The sequence below is a fragment of the Protopterus annectens genome, chromosome 13.part0 (genome assembly GCF_019279795.1).
Source record: "Protopterus annectens isolate FY-2018-M chromosome 13.part0, PAN1.0, whole genome shotgun sequence".
Taxonomy (NCBI): Eukaryota; Metazoa; Chordata; order Ceratodontiformes; family Protopteridae; genus Protopterus; species Protopterus annectens.
Genome location: NC_056747.1, coordinates 583550637 through 583574028, shown reverse-complemented (window position 1 = coordinate 583574028; position 23392 = coordinate 583550637). Strand labels below are relative to the sequence as shown.

Genomic DNA, 23392 nt, shown 5'->3' with positions numbered 1-23392 from the left:
AGACATGGAAGAGCTCTCCGATCATGTAGCCCAGGTGGGTATGACCCTAACCCTGAGTAGCATCCTGCCCTCACCAACAATGATACCGCAGTATAAAGAAAAAATGATCAATTTCAACAATTGGCTAAGCTTCTGCATTCAAAGGGAATCCAGTGTCTGTCGGCCTGGGACGACATGCTCAACAAGCCTCGTTGCTTATCAAGAGATGGCTTGCACCTGTCACCCCTAAGCTTTCAAATACTGGCCAAGGCTCTTGCTGCCCCCATAGTGCCTTTTTTTAGGCAAGGCTCAAAAGTTAAACCCACCTCCATAAACAGCACAAATAAAAAAATGAGGGTTATGCTACTCAACGCCAGGAGTTTAAATCTCAAAATGCACGCGCTCAAAGCACTCCTCAGTATGGAGAACGTCGACATCTGTGCAGTAACTGAAACCTGGTTCAAGGCTCCACAGAGCACCCCAGCACTACTGGGCTGCAACTCATAACACATATTTCGGCCACAGAACATGGACCGAAACACAAAAGGGGGGGGTGTATCGATATTCATCAAGGATACCTACACTTCCAGGTTAGTGGCGCAGCATGATACCTCTGAGATCATCCACGTGCAACTAACATCGGGCAAATCTGCAATGCAAATTGTGGCCTGCTACAGATCATCCTCCATGACCCAGGACCACCACTCCACCTTTCTGGAGACACTGGAAAACATGAAGGTCCTACCAAACACCCTGATATTGGACGATTTCAATTACCCTACCGTTAACTGGGAAAACTACTCAAGTACAAACTCCCAGATCCAGCGCTTCCTGGAATTTATCAACTCAAATGCCCTGGATCAGCTGGTAAACTCCCCTACCAGAGGTGAAAACATTGGACCTGGTCATCACCAACATGGGCGACAGGTGTTCTGCACCAGAGGTCAACCCGTCACTGGTTTGATCAGACCATAAACTAATCACTCTGGATGTCCACACCACCACTCCCAACCAAGGAAACCACAGTGAAAAACATTTCTATAGCAAACTTCACTTTACTTAAGACAGAGGTGGTAAGCATCACAGCCCCCACGTTAAAGGATAACAATGTCCAAGATGCAGGAACCTTTACAAATGCACTCTTTGAGCACCTACAAGAATGAATGGATCGTGCCATCCCTAGCAAAACCAAGACTCACTCCCCTAAGAGAAGGAAACCAGTCTGGTGGACCCCTGCCATAAACAGGCTATACAACAGAAGGAAGAAACTAGTTCAGAAAAAAAGCAAATCCCAAGAAGGAAAGACATCCTTGATCAGTATTAGTAAGAAACTAAGGTCCCTCATAAAATCATCCAAGGCTAACTTCAAAAGAAAAATAGCCAAGGATTCGAAAGATAACCACAAAGCCTTCTTTAGCTATGTCAAGAATCTAAGTGGCAACTCTCAGATATGCTCTGAGCTAGTGCAAAATAGCACAAAATATACTGAACCTACTGATATTGCCAACATTCTGGCAGATAGATTCAGTGCAAACTTCTCCCCCCTCTCACCCCCAAAAGGGCCCACAACAATACTGGAAAAGTGTAGTGTCCCAGAAATCACAGATGCACAGGTGAAAACAGCCCTTTCAAAAGCCAAAAGCACAACGTCATTGGAGCCAGATGTTGTCCCAGGCTGCATCTTGTACAAACTACAGAATGAACTAACCCCCCACCTAAACACACTGTTCAACCTCAGCCTCTCCACAGGCTATGTGCCCATAGAATGGTGCACAGCAATGGTTATTCTGCTCCACAAAGGAGGGGCCACAACTGACCCTGGTAACTATCGCCCCATAAGCCTGACTAGCCTGGTCTCAAGGCTATGGAGTGCATCATCATGGAACTCATTAACAAAGACATTGGAAACCTCCAAAAACTTGACCCGACCCAGTTCGGCTTTGTTAAAGGCAGATCATGCCTACTAAACCTGGTTGACTTCTTTGAGACAGTCACCAAGGTCATAGATGAGGGGAAAGTGGTTCACACAGCCTACCTTGACCTTGCCAAGGCTTTTGACACCATTCCCCACTCAGGAATTATAGAAAAACTCACCAGCCTGAACATAAACCCTTACGTCACGAGATGGGTTGCCAGTTGGCTTACATACAGAACTCACAAGGTAAGAATAGTGGGTTCCAGGTCCGACTCTAAACCAGTCACAAGTGGTGCCCCACAAGGCATGGTCCTGGGACCCCTACTGTTTGTCATATACTTCTCAGAAATACAGGCAAACACAGGAGGACTATGGCTAACCAATTTCGCCGATGACTGCAAACTGGGAGCCATAATTGACTCTCCGGCTAACACGGACATTCTCCAAAAGGGCCTTACTGAGATGGACACCTGGTGTCAAAGTCATGGTCTCAAGCTAAATGCCAAAAAAAGTCTTAGTCATCCCGTTTGGGAAAAACAAAACACCCATGAATTACCAGATAGGTGTCAGCCCCCTTAATACAGAAGAGGTAATAAGAGATCTGGGGACCCAGATAGATAGTAATTTCTCTTTTGACAATCATATTGGCAAAGTAGTTAGGAAATCCTTCTATGTAGCCCATCTAATTACTAAAGGGTTTGCATCTAGAAATAAAGAGGTTATAGTGCCCCTCTACTCGTCACTCATCAGTCTCATCATAGAGTACAATGCCCCATTTGGGATGTACCTCACAAGACACTTCCAACAGCTGGAAAGACCACAAAAGTACCTTACCAAGCCAAGAGGATTACTGGCCTCAAACATATGTCCTATGCAGCCTGACTGGAAAATTTAAAGTAATTTGTTTGTGTTGCATTGAGCAATATCTAGCTGGAAGTTGTGACTGTTATTTCAGTAGGTCCCCACCCACCCTCCCTGTTTTTGTCTTGGTGTTAATCTTGGTGGCTTTGAAACTGCCCGCCCCTCTTGTAAATTTGCACTTGGATACTCCTCCTGGGCCCATCTCATTTGCTCACTCAAAAAAAAAAAAAAAAATTGTATCTGCTTTTACTGTATTTGTGTTTCTTCCTACTTTATTTTGCTTTTGCGTCATCTTAAAAGTACTCAGTTGTATTTATTACTGCTTGGTGTAACTCATTCTAAGCCTTTTAGTTTAAGCACTTGGGCTTCAGACCAGTTGTTTTACATTAAGAAGGTTTGTGGTCTGCACTGTAGTGGCAGGACAGGTAGCTTACATCCTTCTAAGTTGGGAACTGCTGATTGAGGGCTCAGTGTCTGTTATTCTAAAAGTGTATTAATTCTGGTTTAAGCACTTGGGCTTCAGGCCAGTTATTTTACATTAAGAGGGTTCGTGGTCTGAACTCTTTTGGGAGGAGAGGCTGGGCTCTGCCCTTCTGAGCTGGGAATTTCTGGTTAAAGGCTTATAGTGCCTGCATATTTGAACTGCTTCTTACTGAAATTGGTACACCTTGTTTGCTATAGCATAGACTAGATCCAGGCCTGCTGAATCTAGCTTTGTTTGTATAACTTGAGGACTAATCCAGGCATTCTTTAAAGTATTCAATTGTATTTATTACTGCTTGGTAGTAACTTGATTAAAGTGTAGCGATCATTCTAAGTCTTTTGGATTAAGCACTTGGGCTTCAGACCAGTTGTTTTACATTAGGAAGGTTTGTGGCCTGCACTGTGGTGGCAGGACAGGTAGCTTACATCCTTCTAAGTTGTGAACTGCTGATTGAGGGCTCAGTGTCTGTTATTCTAAAAGTGTATTAGTTCTGGTTTAAGCACTTGGGCTTCAGGCCAGTTATTTTACATTAAGAAGGTTCGTGGTCTGCACTCTTGTGGGAGGAGAGGCTGGACTCTGCCCTTCTGAGCTGGGAATTTCTGGTTAAAGGCTTATAGTGCCTGCATATTTGAACTGTTTCTTACTGAAATTGGTACACCTTGTTTGCTGTAGCATAGACTAGATCCAGGCCTGCTGAATCTAGCTTTATTTGTATGCTGCTTGTTTGTTTGCTTGTTATTTCCCAGAAATGCTAATTCCACCTAAAACACGGCTTTTCAGCACTTCTGTGGATCCCTAGTGATATCTGCATTGCTTACTGTACTTATTTCCTTGTTTCACTTGAAAGAAAGTTACTGTTTGTCGTTTTTGCATTTAAGTTACCTGTAACACATTGCATTTAAGCTACCTGGGACTTGCTCACTAAAGCAATGATATAAGTCAGCACCAAAATATTAAAAGCACTACACCCTCACAAACTCCTCTTGAGTACCTTGTTCCCCAACGGCCCTTTTTTTCAATTATAAAGGAATTCCCAATACTATTCTAGCATGTCCAAAGGTCAGTTGTCAATCTCCTCTCCGGTCCAGCTGGTGAATCTGGGAATCTTGAGGCAATGTTACAACTGCCTCATGTACATAGACAACCCTCTCCTCCTCCCAACAAATTCCAACACATGTGAGAGATGCAACCATATTGCTAAACTGGAGGCTAAGCTCTCTCAACGCATTACTGGCGTAACCAGTCAGGAGGAAAAGGAAACCACACTCACTACAATTCCAGTCTCACATAGACCTACCACGACAGCAAACCAAACACATAAACACATAAAAACATACTCGGAGGCCCTAAATAAAAATCTGCCTAAGCAGCAGAGACCTCCAAAGCAGACCCCCAAGCAACTGCTACCCCAAAACAAAACACGTGCAACACATAGCTCACAAAGCCAGTGTGCTGAACAGTCACAGCCCTTAAGTCTAAACAACACACCTGATACACTTGTAATAGGTGACTCTATCGTCAGGCACACTGACGTCCCGCTCACCAGGCTGAACAAGGAGAAGGTCACGGTGAGCTGCCTGTCGGGTGCTAGGATCCGCCACATAACACAAGCACTCAGGTCACTCCAAGGCAAGTACAGATATGACTCAGTCATTGTCCATGCTGGTGTGAATGACCTGAGACGTACCTCCCTGGACTACATGAAAAGAGACATAGAGGAGCTCTCTGAGCATGTAGCCCAGGCCGGTATGACCCTGACCTTGAGTAGCATCTTACCCTCACCAAGAATGATGCCACAATATGAAGACAGGATGATCAATTTCAATGATTGGCTTAAGTATTGGTGTCATTCAAAGGGGATCCAATGCCTGTCAGCCTGGGATGACATGCTCGACAAGCCACGATGCTTCACTAGGGACGGCTTGCACCTATCACCCCTGGGCTTTCGGATATTGGCAAAGGCTCTTGCTACCCCCATAGTGCCTTTTTTAGGCAAAGCTCAAAAGACAAACCCACCTCCATAGGTATCACAAGGGATAAGAAACTAAGAGTAGTACTACTCAATGCCAGAAGTCTAAACCTCAAGATGCATGCACTCGAAACTCTCCTTAGCATGGAGAACATTGATATCTGTGCAGTAACAGAAACCTGGTTCAAGGCTCCCGAGAGCACCCCAGCACTACCAGGTTATACCTCATACCATGCTTTTCGGCCCCAAAAACTTGGACTGAACCACAAAAGGAGGGGGAGTATCAATATTCGTCAAAGATACCCACACCTCCAGGTTGGTGGCACAGCACGAAGCATCAGAGACTATCCATGTGCAACTAACAGTGGGTAAAACTGGCTTCCAGTTTATAGCCTGCTACAGACCACCCTCCCAAACCCAGGAACTCCACTCGGCCTTCCTGAGAACACTGGAAAATATGAAGGTCTCTCCAAACACTATTATATTGGGCGACTTCAACTACCCAAACATAGACTGGGAGCATTGCTCTAGCTCCAACACCCTAGCCCAAAGGTTCCTAGAATTTATAAACTCAAATGCTATGGAACAACTTGTTACCACTCCCACAAGAGGGGAAAACATACTGGACCTGATCATCACCAACATGAGGACTCTATGCTCCAGACCAGAAGTGCATACCTCACTGGTAAGATCAGACCATAAACTAATCTCACTGGATATTCACATCCCGACCTCACCCCCTGCCCAGAAAACCACAGTGAAAAACTTCTCTAAAGCAAATTTCACACTCCTCAAAACTGAGGTGGAATCCTTCAAAGCCCCCGGGCCTGTGGAAAATACAGCCCAGACCGCAGAATCCTTTATAAACACATTCTATGAACACCTTCAGGAATGCATGGATCATGCAATCCCAAATAAAACCAAGACCCAATCCTCCAAAGGCAGACGTCCTGTCTGGTGGACCCCAGCCATAAACAAACTATACAATAGAATGAGGAAGCTACTTCATGATAGAGCAAAATCTCAAAAAGGGAAGGCATCTGTGATCAGTATTAGCAAAAAACTACAGGCACTCATAAAATCGTCTAAGGCCAGCTTTGAGAGAAAAATTGCACAGGACACTAAGGATAATCACAAGGCTTTCTTTAGTTATGTTAGGAACCTGGGTGGGAATTCCCAGATATGCTCAGAATTAGTCCAAAATGACAAAAAATACACCGAACCCACAGACATTGCCAACATCCTAGCTGACAGGTTCAGTGCAAACTCCCCCCTCCCACCAAAAGGGCAAATATCTATCCCAGCAGAGTGCTGCCCCCCTGACATCTCAGATGCTCAGGTAAGAGCCGCCCTCTCCAAAGCAAAAAACACAGCATCAGTGGGACCAGACGGTGTCCCAGGCTGTGTCCTACATGAACTCCAAGAAGAGCTAAACCCAAACATAAAACTACTGTTCAATCTCAGCCTTACTACAGGATATGTACCCAAAGAGTGGCATACAGCAACAGTGGTCCCTCTCCACAAAGGTGGTGCCTCAACGGATCCTGGAAACTATCGCCCCATAAGCCTGACTAGCTTGGTCTGCAAAGCTATGGAAAGGATCATCATGGACCTTATAAATAAAGATATTGGGGACCTACAGACACTGGATCCTGCCCAGTTCGGCTTTGTTAAGGGCAGATCCTGCCTCTTAAACCTGGTCAATTTCTTTGAAACAGTCACCAAGGCCATTGATGAGGGGAAGGTGGTCCACACAGCCTACCTGGACCTCGCAAAAGCCTTCGATACAATACCCCTCTCAGGCATTATAGATAAGCTCACGAGCTTAAATATAAACCCCTATGTCACTAGGTGGGTTGCAAACTGGCTCAAGGACAGAACCCACATGGTTAGAATTGCTGGAGCCATGCCAGACTCCAAACCAGTTACAAGTGGCATCCCACAAGTCTCAGTCCTGGGACCTCTCTTGTTCGGTATATATTTCTCAGAGGTACAGGCCAACACGGAAGGACTGTGGCTGACCAAGTTCACAGATGACTGCAAACTAGGCGCCATAATCGACTCTCCAGCCGACACAAGCATCCTCCAAAAGGGCCTCATCGAAACAGACAACTGTTGCCAGAGCCATGGCCTCAAGCTAAATGCCAAAAAGTGTATAGTCATCCCCTTTGGCAAAAACAAAGTGCCCACAAATTACCACATAAGTGGTAATCCATTAAGTATGGAAGAAGTAATTAGGGACCTGGGGACCCAAGTTGATAGCAATCTCTCATTTGACAACCACGTGGCCAAAGTGGTTAGAAAAACATTTTATATAGCCCACCTAATCATGAAGGGATTCACATCTAGATCAGGGGAGGTCATTGTGCCTCTTTACTCATCCCTCATCAGGCCCATAATTGAGTACAATGCCCCTTTTGGGATGTACCTTACCAGACATCTGCAGCAACTGGAAAGACCCCAAAAGTACCTCACCAAGAGGATCAAAGGGCTCAAACAGATGCCATATGCTGCCCGGTTAAAGAAACTCCAGCTCTACTCAGTGGCATACCACCTGCTCAGAGGCGATCTGTGCCTGACATATAAAGCCATGTCCAACCCGGAATTAATGGACATGCTGCACCTCAGAAAATCCAAATCCTATCGAGCTACACGCTCGAGAAACTTGAACCTCAGCACTGAAATAAATAGGACATGCTGGAGGGACAGATTCAAAACCCAGAGGCTCCCTTCACTCTGGAATAAAATCCCAGTCCAGGTTAGGCAGAGTCCCTCATTGACTCTCTTCAAGAGGAATCTTGATGAGTGGATGGGGGATCGTAGGTTTACCCTGGGTATCACTTCTATGTCACTGTTATACAGAGGCACAGTATACTAACCTCGAAAAAGGGCATAGCAAAATTAATTTAAAATGGGTGGCGAAAGCCAAACACACTCTGGCTAGGCTTATAAATGCCCTAGGGCAGATAGCCTAGTATGAACCTATGAACCTATGAAAAACTCCGGCTGTACTCAGTGGCATATCGCTTACTCAGAGGTGATCTCTGCCTCACTTACCAAGCCATGTCCAACTCAGAATTGATGGACATGCTCCACCTAAATAAATCCAAGTCTCTGCGAGCCATGCACTCTAGTGAGCTAAACCTCACCACAACAATAAATAGAACATGCTGGAGGGATAGATGCCTGTCACAGAGACTCCCCATGCTTTGGCACAAAATTCCTAACTACATTAGGCAAAGCCCTTCACTAACACTCTTCAAGAGAAACCTTGATGATTGGATGGGTAACAGAAAGTACACCTTTGGGATCACTTCATTGGCTCTTCTTGACAGAGGCTCAGTTAATTAATCAATGGGGCGGCTAAATCTGACACACTCTGGCTAGGCTTATAAATGCCCTGAGGCAGATAGCCTAGTACCTACCTATGAAGTTATGAACCTATAAACACTACCTAGCAAGTGCTTTAAGCTTTAAAAGGCACTTGATTGATGCATATTTATTAAGGCCAGGAGGTAAGTGGGCCAATGTACAAACTTGCCACATAAGCTCACATTCCTCAAGCTTAAGTTCCCATGGACCTCCTCGTGTATTGTGTTCTAACTGTTGTAGTACTGCAAACACAAAGTTGTTAGTGGGGTAATCTAAAATGTGCTTTGCCAATGCATTTGTAGTAATATTTTTGTGAATGCTATACTGGTGTTCGCATATACTTTGATTTTTCTTTCGGTTTTGCCAATGTAATATGATGCGTACCCCTCACACAAAGCTACATAGGCCACCCCTTTAGTGTCACAGTTAAATTTGCCTTCTATAGTGTATGTTCTATCCCTAATGTGAAGTTTGTTGCCCGTGTTAATAAATTTACACTGAGGGCAACTACCACATTTTGCCATGCCAAGGCTACCTTTACATACTTTCCTCTGTTTCTCTAAAAGGCATTTCATATTGGGTCCCCTCCTATAAGTGAAAAGTGGGGCTGCTTCCAATATTTTGTTGAGAGCATTGTCTTCCAAAATTATGGTCCAATTCTTAAAAAGAATATCCCTAATATTCTTTGAATCTGTGGAATAAGTAACAAGAAATCTAGTGCATGTATCAAGTATTGGGTTCATCCTCTTTTGAATTGACTGTTCAATAGATGTATTATATGTTGCTTCATAGCCTTTTTGTACAATAGGTCTAAAATAACCTGACAGACTTTTAGTATTTACCTCTTGGAAGATATTTTCAAGAAAACTTAGTGGGTACCCTGTCTTGAGGAACATAGATTTTAACAAATTACATTCTATCATGTAATCATTATCACTCGAAACCATCCTAGCAGCCCTAACTACCTGTCCCTTGACAACCGCCTTCTTCTGATGGTAGGGATGGCTGCTTGCAAAATGTAAAAAAGCATTCAAGTAGGTGGTTTTACGATATATGGTGGTCCTATATCTACTATTCACCCTATCTTTAGACAGATGTACATCCAAAACGTCGATGGAATCTATACCTACTTGGAATGTAAATTCCAAAAACTCAGTTAAATTGGTGATATCTGCAATAAAAGACTCTATAAGGGTGACCTCACCTTTCCAAATGAAACACATGTCATCCTGGTATCTTGTATACCAAACCACGTAATCCTTAAACAATGTGTTGTTAAACAAAAATACTCTCTCCCAATAGGCCATCACACAGTTGGCGAAACTTCTACCACATGGTGAACCCTTTGCAATACCTGTTTTCTGAAGAAAAAATTGCTCATTAAACCATAGAAAATTATTAGACAAACCTATCTCTAGAAGGGTTTCGATGACATAAATTTCTCTACCATCTATTCCTTTCATGAGCAAAAATTCTCTAACTCACTCAATACCTAACTCTTGTGGTATGACTGTGTAGAGATCTTTAATATCTACCATGAGGAAAATAAAATTCTCATTAAATTCTACATTATTGATGTTCTCGAGGAAGCTCCATGAATCATAGCAGATTTGTGGTTCAGTTTTTATGAAAGGTTTTAACTTATTGTCCACATATTTAGCACTTGCGTACGTAATAGACCCCCCCCCCCATTCCAGCATGTATGAGAGTGGTTACCTTGAAGCATAACCTCATATCTGAACTGCTAACACTTTTTCTACATCACACTGACCATGTGAATACCATATCTGAGAAATCATATTCATGAATAATGCCCATAAAACTATCTTCTTGCATAGTCCATTGGTGTTACTCTGCAAAGTCATTTTGGTGAGCAGTTCTGATTCACCCCATCCTTGTTGTACTGCGCCAGATGCTTTGTAGAGTCCAGTGTAATCTGCAAGTCTGCAAAGCATTTTGAAAAAGCAACTACTGTATTTTAACTTAAGTGGAGCAATATATTCTACGACTAATTTTTATTTTTTTTCCTGAAAAGCAGAACACTTGAGTCTCTACCAGTAGCAGATCCGGAGTTGTCATTTTATTTATGTCCACTATTAACCGTGTTTTAATGTGTTAGACTTTTAATGCACACATTATGCTCTCCATTGTTGCTTTTTATATTTCATCTTGGTGTTCTAATAATATCCCTTTTTCCCCAAATCATAGGCAAATAGATAAGAAAGATTGCATATTATGTATAACGTAATCCTCAAACTTCATGTCACACGATATATGCATAGTCATGTCACAGATAATGTGTGTGTGTGTGTGTATGTGTGTAGTGTGTGCACGTGTTCTAATGTAGACACACACACACACACACACACACACACACACACACACACACACAATAATACACAGAGCTATTTCAAATGATGACTAGAAATAGTTCAAAATTAAAATCTTATCATCAAAATAATACACTTTGTCAACAAAGCTATAAATGCAGCATATAAGAAATGTTACATTGTTAATTAGAATTTTCTGTTTTAAAATAAAGTGAATTAACAGGTCTGCAAGTCACATAAAATCAAATATATAGAACCAGAAAACATAAACTTACCATAGACGCCAGAACAGGAAGGAAGAGGGTTGCTGTAGCGACATTGCTGGTGCACTCAGTGAAAACTGCTATCAGCAGACATAGAATAATTGCTATGGCCCAGGGAGGTATTGATTGTAATGGAGTCATCTGATCACCTATCCATTTGGAGAGACCAGATACCTTCAGATTTAAGAAAAAAATAAAAATTAATGAGAAAGATAGTCAATTTAGATACCCTGAGGAAAAGGAAGGATACTGTTCCTATAAACACTGACCTATCAGATTGATAGCTGCCTGTGCATCAAGTATGTTCTATAGAAGAAGGCATCTTGACCTCAGATTCAGTCACAGATCTCTTCCCTGTCATAGGCTTTAAAAACCAACAAAAACATTCTTTTATATGATGTATTTACAGCTTTACTGAATTATCATGGAAATGATATATAATGATTTAGTAAACCTCCAGACAACTGGCCAACGCAGTTTGGTTTAATTGAGGGCAGGTTATGCCTACTCAACCTGGTGGACTTCTTTGAGAAGGTTGCCAAAGCAATGGATGAGAGCAAAATGGTTCACACTGCCTACCTTCACCTGGCCAATGCATTTGACACAATACCCCACTTGGGCCTTATTGACAAACTCAGGAGGTTAGTTACAAACCCATATGTCACCTAGTGGATAGCCAAGTGGCTCACAGACAGGACCCATGAAGTTAGAATTCGGGAGTCCACCTCTACAAAGAGGCCGGTTACAAGTGCAGTCCCTCAGGGATCAGTCTCTGGACTGCTCCTTTTTGGTGCTTACTTCTCTGAAGTCAAGGCTAATGTCAGTTGTCTCTGGCTGACTAAATTTGCAGATGACTGCAAATTAGGAGCTGTCATTGAATCCCATACCGACACAAATGTTCTCCAAGAAGGGCTGATACAGACAAACAACTTGTCTCAGAGCCATGGACTAAAACTAAATGCCAAAAAATGCATACTAGCATCCTTTGGGAAGTCATCCATCCTTGTAACTATCATATTGAGAACACACCTCTTAGCGATGACCCAGTAGTCAGGGACTTAGGGACACACATAGGCAGTAATCTAACCTTTGACCATCATGTGTCTACAGTGAGGAAATAATTCTATGTTGTGCAACTTAAAAACAAAGGTATGACATCTAGGTCCAAGGAAGTCATTGCTCCACTGTATTTGGCATTCATCAGACTTATCACTGAGTACAATACCCCCTTTGGTATGTACCTAACTAGCCATATTCAACAATTGGAATGTCCACAGAGGTTTCTTACTAAAAGAATACAAGCCGTAAGTAAAATGTCCTATATAGAGCACCTCAAGGCCTTATCCCTGTATTCTGTCTCCTACAGGCTGTTGAGGGGAGCTCTATACCTGGCATACAGGGCATTGTCAGAACCCACTCTGATGGACCTCCTGCATATCCACAAAACAAACAGCACCAGAATTACCCATTCTAAAGACTTAGACCTTGCCTGTGATATAAATAGGACCTGCTGGAGGGACAGGTATGTACCCAGAGACAATGGGGAACAGAAAATTCATCCCTGGCTTGGCAACTATGTCTCTAATGTACACAGGCAACCTGTAAATGGCTTATCTTCCATGCCCCTTCTTGTAAATGTTTCATTTCCCAAGCCCTGCTTGCACTTATCAAGGGTACCAGAACTTGCCAGAGATTTGGGATGCATGGCTAGGCTAATAAAAGCCTTGTGGTCATTAGCCTAGTAAACACCTATGAACCTATAAGACTGAGATCTTCTTAAAAAGCCATTTGGAACCAGAAAGATATCAAACCCAGAAATGCTCAAAAAAAACCCAGCAAATCAATAAAAAAAAAATGCATCCAAAGCATCCCAATTCAAATACATTACTAAAATTACATAATAATAATAATAATAAAAATAATAATTATCATAACAATAAAACAGAAACCAGAACTGTGGCAAAAACTACTCACTTTTTTCCAGTAATAAAAATACTAAAAACTCAGATGTAAGTAATTTACCTCATAGGAGAATTATAAGATATCCAAATAGATAAAAAAAGTGTGTTGAAAATGAAATCATAATCCCAACAAATGAGAAATGAAGCAGTATAGATAGGGACAAGAAGTGAGTTATTTAAAAGAAAGAGCATAAGTCCCCATGGAACAGAAACAAAGTCAGCCACTCTAACCTGTGTGTCTAATTACACACACAACCATACACATTCACACTCACACACAGTAGAGAGCCTCTGACATGCATTATATGACCAAAGAGTTAAAATGAAAGGTACAATACACAAAAGTAAAACACTGTATAAAAATAAATGCCTATTAAATTAACAATTAACACACACAAAAATTATAAAAATCCAGTTAAATAAATTCACCAAATGCACCATCAGTTAAATCAAGCTAAGAGAAGTGATGTGGGGGGAGCACTATTATTTACATATATGTGAATATTTCTGGGACTATTACAAGTATACCATAAGCCAAACCAATTTAAAATGATGTGTGTGTGTGTGTGTGTGTGTGTGTGTGTGTGTGTGTGCGTGTGTGTGTGTGTGTGTGTGTGTGTGTGTGTGTGTGTGTGTGTGTGTGTATGTGTGTGTGTGTGTGTGCATGAAGCATTACTAGGAGTTCAAAGGTTCATAGGTTCCATGTATCCTGCATTCAGACCTAATGGTCATTGAGGAATACAGACTCTACCAATATGAGTGTAAAGTTATTCTTACCAGCACAAACATTTAATGATTATTTGAATTTTCCAGAGAATTACTTAAACTTACAGACCGTGGTATATGATTCCATTGTGGGGCTACTGATTGCATTATTTTTCTTTCATGCTCAGCTCAAATGCTGATGAAAATTAGCCACCATATATCTCTCTTTAGAGGAACTCGTATACAAATTACATCAACACAACACTTATAACCTAAGTACTGCTTTCCTATTAGCACTATACAAATTCTGAGCTGATTCGATATTTTAATCTCTTTCTGTAGTTGAAGCCATTAACACTATGAATTCAGGGGCAAACCTATTTGATCATTTCCCAACATTTTATCTCCTTATGACAGTATGATAAAACAATGAATTATATTCAATTAAGGGTCATATTAGAAATCTATAGAAACATCACAGTAGAGCTGAATTACATGATGAAACAGGTTTTAATACAAGGTCCAGTATTTTCAAAGCCCTCAGTTTAATCAAGGATGCATATTGTGTGAATGATAATTACTGATTTTGCTCCTCTTAATATTCAGCCTAATGCCATACTTATGTGTGACTTCAACTACCCCTCCTTAAACTGGGAGACTTATACAACCTATAATTCACTCGCTCAGAGGTTTTTGGACTTCATCAATGCAAACACCCTGTGGCAGCTTATTACTTCCCCAACTACAGGTATAAATACCATAGACCTAGTAGTCATTAACATAGGAGGATGCTACTGATACATTAACCTCTCTCTGGTAAGATCTTCTTTAGTATTAAAACTAACCTGGAACCCCCATCAAACTCCAAACCTGTTAATAACTTTGCTAAGGCCAATTATCTCAGTCTAAGTGACAGCTTATTAAACTCCCAAGCCCCTCTGAACCCAGATGGCACTGTGGCCTACTCTGAGCTGTATTCAAAAACACTGTACAACCACATTCATAGCTGTATACAGGAGGCAGTATCTGTCTGAGTTAAACTAACATCACTGGCAAAAATAAACCACCTTGGTGAACCCTTAGACCCATAGACAGGGTATTCAGGAAAAGGAAAAAAATCCTCTCCAAAGGCAAGAAGGAACAGACAGAACACTGCAAAAAGACACTCGCCTGTCCAAACAAACAATTAGCGAGATGGTGGAATCTTTGCAAGCAAATTATGAGTCAAAGATAGCCTCTCAGGTGAAAAATAACCATAAGGCTTTTTGGATTTTTTTAATTATGTTTGTAAGCTTAGGGGAAGTTAATCATGAATGGAAACACTTACACCCAGCCTGAAACTATAAGCAAACCTATTGACTGACAAGTTCATCTCAAACTTCTTCCCCCATCACCTCTTACCACACCTACAAGAATACCTGCAACTAGCTCCTTACTGGTCATTATGAGTGAACAAGTCCTTACTGCACTCACTAAAGCCAAAAACACAGCCTCCATGGGTCCCGACAGTATTCCAAGATGCTTCTTAAATAGCTTAAAACAGAATCTATCAGGGCCACTAGAAACTCTCTTTAACCACAGCCTTTGGGCGGTCTTTGTCCAAGAGGAGTGGAGGACTGCAACAGCTATCCCTCTGCGCAAGGGGGGCCCATCAGCTGATCCAGGGAACTACAGACCCATAAGCTTGATCAATCTTATCTGCAAGACCATGGAGAGAATTATCATGGACCTGATCAATAAAGACAGTCAGCATAAGAACTCTTCAAACATTGGACCAGGTCCAATTTGGCTTTGTCAAAGGGAGGTCTTGCCTGCCCAATCTGGTGGATTTCATAAAAAAGTCACCAGGGCCACGGAAGAGGGTAAAATAGTACACACCACTTATCTTATCCTGGCCAAAGCTGTTGACACAATCCCCCACTCAGGAATCATAGATAAACTTACTGAGTTAAGCATAAACCCTTACATTGTCAGATGGATAGCAAACTGACAGAACACATGTTGTCCAGATAGGTGATTTTACCTCTGATAAGAAACCTGTTACTAGCAGTGTCCCAAAGGGCTCAGAGTTGGGACCCCTCCTGTTTGGTATATGCTTCTCTGAAGTAAAAACCATTGTTTGAGGCCTCTGGATCACCAGGTTTGCTGACAACTGTAAGCTGAGAGCAATCACTGAATCCCTAAAAGATGTTCACATCCTACAAACGGCCTAAACCTGAGAAACGACTGGTCCCAAAACCATGGTCTGAGACTAAATGTGTGTAATCATACCCTTCAGTAAATCAGATATCCCTGCACATTATAATATAGCACACCCCTAAAATTAGACTCAGTGGTGACAGATGTAAAAACACAGATAGGTAGTAACCTAAACTTTGACCACCAGGTAGCTACGGTAGTGAGGAAATCCTTCTGTGTGTCTCAACATATAAGTAAATTGCTGGCATCAAGATCAAAGGAAGCCATAGTGCCATTGTATTCAGCCCTCATCAGGCCCGTAATCAAGTACAATCCTTCCTTCTGCATATACCTAAACAGACACTTACACCAATTGGAGCAGCCCCAGAGGTTTCTCACTAAAAAAAATACAAAGCTTAAGATGTATATCTTGTGCAGGCTGACTAAAGGCCCTATCCCTTTACTCTATCTCACATTGTTTATTGAGACTAGCCCTGATGAAAATGTTACATATTCACAAGTATAATTATTTGTGACTCTAACAGAACTTGCTGGAGACACAGATTTGTATCACAAAGGCTACCTCATCTACGGAATAAACTTTCCATCTTCGTAAAACAAAGCCTGTCCCTTATGGACAGAGGCAGTCTATAAAAAAACAAAGACCCACTACCCTGATACTACTGCATCCCATATCTGGGGAATTAAGGTATAATTTTGTCATCCCCTGGATATTGTTGGCTAGGGTTGTAAAGGCTCTTGTGCCACTAGCCTAGTCACCTATGAACTAATGAACAGTAAATTTAAATATGACAACAATCTTTTAAATACAGAAAATAATTAGATTTTTTGCCTTACTTGTTTTGTATAAATCATTTCTCATATTCAAAAGATAACACATAAAAGGTAAGTAAATCAAATAAATAAATTATCCAACAAAAACTACAGCTAATTTACTTAAAAACATCTTCCTTTCTCTTTGTCCATACATAACTGGAAAGAGAAGAAAGTTACATCAAGGAATAATAATTGTAAGCGTTTTTTTTTTTGCCTTCTTTCTTCTTTTCATCTCATTTAGCATGACATAGGAGCATTTCTTATATAGGGCACCAAAAAGAACAATGAAATGTGACTGGAGAACTCTGTTTTATAGCCGGACTATACCCTAGCTGCCAAGGTGTGAGACTATAGCACATAATGCCATGGATGCGACTGTTGAATATATCTGGTTATCAATCTGAGGTTGTGTGACTACCTCACACAATTGAAATTCAAGATATACAGAAAATGAAAGATGTTATCTTATTTTAGGATAACTCCAAAGTTAATAGTATACCAAGAACTTCTGCTGAGGTGTTGTGTAGCGCTGATACTGCTTTACAAATGGAACTGAGCACTAGCACTCAACAGTTTGGCATAAGGAGCCCTTAAATCATGACCTTGAAAATTTTACACTACAAATTCACAGTGTTAAAAAGTTATTACCCTGCTCAGAAATCAGTTCTTTAAAATGGGTGGGAGGAACTATTTTGTATTAAAATGCACCATAAAACATATGATTATCATATGTAGACTAATAAATATAAAATGCAAATGCAAACTAATACAGATGCCCATTTTATATGTGCCATAAGGCACTAGGGGTGTCCACGACATCTCTTGACATGTTGTGAAATCAATAACAAGAGCAATCAATCATGCTTTATTGCAGGCATAGTGATGCCTAGTCCTAAGTTTCCATCTGAGGTCTCTACCACCCTCCAAAAAAATCATAAAAAGTGATTCATATTTATCAGATTATTCTAACAGCTATAATAATTTTAAGCAACAAACTTTACTGCAGATCTACATCAGCTTACACTGCTGGGCTGACTGACTTTTAGTTTGTTTCACACGTTTTTATTGCCTTGAATAGGAAAGAAATGTGGTGTAGGGTTTGGTTGGTACAGAGTTTGATTCCCACAGCCTTCATTTGCTTACTGTGTGACCAGCAAGTTATTTAACCGGACAGTGCTTTGAAGCAATTGAGAGACTGGGTTAGACTTCTCGATGGTCTCCTGGATTGCATGCCTCGTAACTATGTATGAACCTATGTACATAAGTGCATAAACATAATCAGTTGTTATCTAGTTAAACAATATGGATAAATGTTCTTTTTGAAAGAAAATATACAGATTCACATAGACAGAAAAAGAGAGAGACAGACATGCACACAATATTGTTGCAGCATTACATATGGTCACATAACTAAAATGTGATTTTTTTTTTCCACTGGTGATATTTTATGTTTCTTCAGTTGGGAAGCAGGTTATATTCTAAGAGAAAATGTTAGTATTACCTTTTCAGGGATTTAACAATATATTACTTATTTGTAGGATATGCTGAGTAAATTAGGGTTTGGCATAATGGTGCTTACCTCACAGATGGAATGTACAGCTTTTGATTCTCACCTTTGAAAGGGAAATTGGTTAGGCTTAAAATGGCCTGGAAGTACAGCTAGCCTAGTACGTACCTATGAACCTGTAAATGATCTCATTAGTTATAAATGGGCATGTGTTTCATCTGAATATACAAATTAGACAGTAAGATACTAGAAATTCCTATAAATGATTTTTTTTTTTATTTTGAATTTATTACCAGGAGTAGAGTACTGATTACATTGGACCTATTTCAGTCTCTACCAAGGGTGGGGTGATAAAGACAATAGATACATGACATTATATTTTTATTTATTTATTATTTATTTTATTTTATATTTGTTAACCGGGCTAGTCTAGCTGGATACATATCCTTTTTCAGTAGAGGCCCGAGGAGAAAAGCTCCAACATAATGGTAAAACACAAGTTGAAAAAAAAAAAACAAGTTATAAAAAATACAGGTTATAAAAAATACAAGTTATAAAAAAGTAGACATGTTACATTTACAAGATTTGTAAAAAAGTACATTTTACATGGAAGTACTATGAGACAAAGATCGATCGGCTGGTAATACATAGCAGAGATATGTTATAAACTAATAGTATATATACGAGTTCAAGAGTCACCTGCTTATATTTGGGGTAAAGAGGATTTTCAAGATGAGTAAATGGGAACAAGAATTAAGGAGATAGGGGACTGGATGGATTTGGTATGAAAGTTTGATATGTTAGGTTAGTCGGGTTCAGGACATGGGCATAGCCATTGTGTCTTGAGATATTCTTTCAGGTTGCTTTTGAACTGGTTGTGAGAGGTTGTATTTCTAAGGTAGTTTGGGAGGGAGTTCCATGGCTTGCCAATGGAGTTGGCAAAGAGGGGATCGCCGCCAGAATTGTTAGCTTTAATGGTTAGGATCTGGGTGCTGTTGGATGATCGGAGACTATTTAGGTTAGTGTATGGGATCAGTATGCTACACAGAGAGGGGGTTCTATCTGGTTGATTAATTATTTTACATGCTTCAGTGAGTTGGTTGAGTTTGAGAAGGTTGGGCAGTTCCAACCAGCCAAGTTGCCTCAGGTTATGACAATGGTGGGTGCGATATGGAGAACCTGTTATAAATCTAGCAATGTGGTTATAGGCCAGAGAGCATGTTTAGTTCACGTTTATTGAGGAAAGAAAGGACTGGGGAGGCATAGAGGAGGGTAGAGAGGAGATGTGTGCGGGCAATGGTTAGTTTGGCAGTAGGAGTTAAAAAGTTTTTTATTCTGTACATGGATCCAAGTTTTTTGTTAACAGATTTTACGGTTTGGGTAATGTGTATGTCAAATTTGAGCTTATGATCAATTGTTACTCCTAGTAATTTGGTACTGGTGACAGGGGTTTTGATAGTCCCATTATTGGATTTAACATGGAAGGTAGTATTATCAGTATTTGGGAGTTCTATTCCTAGGGTAGAGAAGACGATGGGGAAAAATAGTAGTAATTTGGTTTTGGTTGGGTTGAGTAGGAGTTTGAGGTCGGTGAACCATTTTTCTACTAGAGAAAAACAGAGTTGAGTGGTGGTTTGGAGGTTGAGGAGGGAGACATCTGAGCAGATTAAGGTGGAGTCGTCAGCGTATTGGATGCAGGTGGATTGAGGGATAACTGAGTGAAGGTCATTAATGAAGATGGAAAACAGAAGTGGACCCAATATTGAGCCCTGAGGGACACCTATGGTATTGGGAAGCAGACCTGATAGTCTATTTTGCCACAGGACAGCCTGTTGCCTACCAGTTAGGTAAGCTTTGAACCAGGTTAGTGCTGGGGTGTCCAGATGTAGGGTTTCAAGGGTGGACAGAAGGAGCTGGTGATTGACCATATCGAAAGCTTTTGACAGGTCAAGAAAGAGGGCGGAGGATATAAGTTTGCTATTGCGATTGTTATTAATGGAGTCGACAAAGGAAAGGAGGGCAGTGGTTGTACTGTGGTGGGGGCGAAAGCCGTGCTGGGTTTTGGATAGGAGATGATTGCAAGTTAGGTAGTGAAGAAGTTGTTTGTGGATACATCTTTCCATAATTTTCGCTATTGGGGACAGTATAGCTATTGGTCTATAATTTGATATTTCCGTGGAGGTACCTCCTTTGTGAAGCGGGATGATGTAGGAAATCTTCCAAATAGTGGGGATACTAGCTTCAGTAATGGTTCTATTGATAAGGATGGATATAGGGTATGCAATAACATCAGACGCAATTTGTAAGAATTCTGCTGGGAGGTGATCAGCTGCTAGAGTGGTAGGTTTTAGCTTTTTTAAGAGAGTACTTATGTATGATGTGGAGACTGGCTTAAAAGTGAACGGGGTAGGGGCCTCAACATGGGGTTGTGTGGCAGATGGGGGAGAGGAGGTTAGTTGACTGGCAAGGGTTTGGATTGTCTCGGTGAAGAAAGAGTTAAAGGAATTGGCTATTTCTTCCTGCCCTTTCTCAATGAGTTTCTCGGGGGTTGGGGTAGTAGTTTTACCTGGGTGCTGGAGGTTGTTAAAACATGCCCAGAATTTCTTTGGGTTGTTCTGGTGTTTCTGCTGGAGGTGGCAGAAGTATTGTTTTTTGTCTAGGGTAATGGCTGTTTTAGTTGTATTTCTTAGCTGTTGAAACTTAGTTCGATCTTGGGGGGTTTTTGTTGCTCTCCATTTGTCCCAGGCTTGGTCACAGAGTTTAATTTTAGTTTTTGTTTCTCTAGTAAGCCAAGGAGCTATACGTATTTTGGATCTAATTTGTCTATGTGGGGCATGTGAGTCGAGTATCTTAAGGAATGTGTTGTTAAAGTAGGTCACACTCTCCTGGAGGGGTAGTGTTCTTAATATGGTCCAGTTACAGCATTTTAGTTCAGCAAGAAATTGTTGTGGGATAAATTTCTTTTTGTTTCTAATTAGTCTATATACAGGAGGGTTGGAAGTATGGCATTTGTGTTTAATAATATAAGTTATTAGGTGGTCACTGAGGTCATTGGGAAGGGTGCCTGTAGTATAGCTGCTTGAGTCTCTGTTGGTAAGGATCCAGTCAATGGTACTTTCTTTTTGGAGAGAATTGCCTATTCTGGTAGGGGATAGGATATGTTGGGAAAAACCATATAAGTTAATGGGTTGTGGGGTTGTATGGGTGGAGCAGAGAGACCAGTCAATATTAACGTCCCCAAGTACTATGGTTTCTTGTGGGTAGTTGGTGGCTAACCAGCACAAGGTTTGCTCTAAGTTTTCTGTATTCTTCCCGGTGGGATATAGGTAACTATGAGGTTGAGGCATTTTTGAGTGTTAAGGCAAATTTTTAGGGCAATTAGTTCTAAGTTAGAGATTATAGGTGGTTGTACTGGATTCCTCTGGATATTTAGGGTATTTTTAAACATAACAGCTATTCCTCCACCTTTTTCTTTACGATCAGCCCTGAAGATATTATATCCGGGTGGAAGGATCTCTTGATCCTTAGTGGTGGGTTTTAGCCAGGTTTCAGTTAGACACATAATGTCAGGGGAGTGAGTAGCTATCATTGCATGTAGGGTGTGAATTTTATTGTTAATGCTTCTAAGGTTAAGATGCAGTATTAGAAGGAGTCAGTAGATGTTCGGGTTAAGTTAGAGGGGTTAGAGTTTGGCACTGTAGGGGGGCCTGGGTTAGGATGGATGTCACCATCAATGATTATTCTAGTTTTCAGGTAAACTAAAAATCTTTGTAGTTTAAATAGTAATTTGAGGTTGGTTTTGTTAGTTGGAGTTTTGGGGTGGTGAAGTGTGAGATGGACTACTTTGGGGGATATTGTTTTGTCTTGGTAGAGTGGAGGTGCAATAGGAACGACATAGAGATAGGATTGGGAGTTAGTGTGGCCCTTATGGAAGGGGATTCCTACCAAAGATTGATTTTCATACTTAGTTAAGAAATAGATGGTGATAAGTAGTATTGTTGTGAAAGGGGCGATGAAATAGATTAATTTGGCCATGATGGGGATAGGGAGAGGATATGGGGAGGGGGAGGAGGTTTGGTGTTAGATTTGGTAAGGTGGGTGGGTCTTGAGGTGGGAGGAGTAGTAGGGTGAGTCACGGGAGGTTTGGATTTGCAAGGGGGGAAAGTGGGAGGGCCTGGCTATACCTATAAATGTAGTGGTAGTGGGGGCGGGTGGGATATGGGGGCAGGGAGGGAGCGGCAGAGCCCGGCGAGCGGCGGAGCGGGGCATCCACCGCCAGGAGTAGTTTCAACAGCAATTTGTGGCTATACAGTAAAGAAGCAGACCTCAGGTAATTATAGCTAGGGCTATAATTATTTTAGCGGCACTGCCAGGTTCCAGAGACTAGTACTTTACAGTTTACTGTTTAGCAGAGAAGAATGCTCTAATTTTACCCTGTATTAAAGTAGTGGTTGGGCTGACTTTCTAATTTTTATCCTTATTCTGGTCCGAGCATTCACTGAGGTGAGCATTTTGGGTCTGGGTCTTGGGAACCCGCAAATAGTTTGGGCAAGGGACTACCTGTGAATATAATGGAAGGAGAGAAGGAAGTTAGAATATCTAGGCTAGTTAGGAAACACAGATTAATACAATGAAGTGGTGAGATTAAGATGCAGTCAAGACAAAAGTAAATCAAAACAGTTTAGAATACATTGTGTGTCATGGACAGTATCACATAAGTTAGCTTTGTGACAAACAGACTCGTGCAGACATTCAGATTGTTTCTTCAACACTGTCATCCAAGTCGCTAATGCAATATAAGCAGGATGCCTCAAATTATGTGCCAGATACTTGTTCCCAAACAATATAGTATGAGCAAATAGCGTCAGACCTAGTCGCTATACAGTTTAGTAAAAAGACGCTAGAAGTGCGTCAGCAACACGTGTGGTCCTTTACAGCTATACACTTAGCAACAGTAATTAGAACTATGCAAGGCAGTAAACAAAAACAAGATAATATGAGCAACTAGCGTCAGACCTAGTCGCTATACAG

At 41.1% G+C, this 23392-nt stretch overlaps 1 protein-coding gene across 4 annotated transcripts in view; it reads right to left on the bottom strand.

Moving 5' to 3' along the window:
* SLC13A5 (solute carrier family 13 member 5) overlaps positions 1–23392 on the bottom strand; it is a 423982-nt gene that overhangs the window by 35515 nt on the left and 365075 nt on the right. For all 4 annotated transcript variants that reach the window (XM_044054248.1, XM_044054250.1, XM_044054249.1 and 1 more), the window contains one exon: positions 11186–11347. In XM_044054248.1, coding sequence (XP_043910183.1) covers positions 11186–11347 — 162 coding nt within the window. The remainder of the gene's footprint in view (positions 1–11185; positions 11348–23392) is intronic.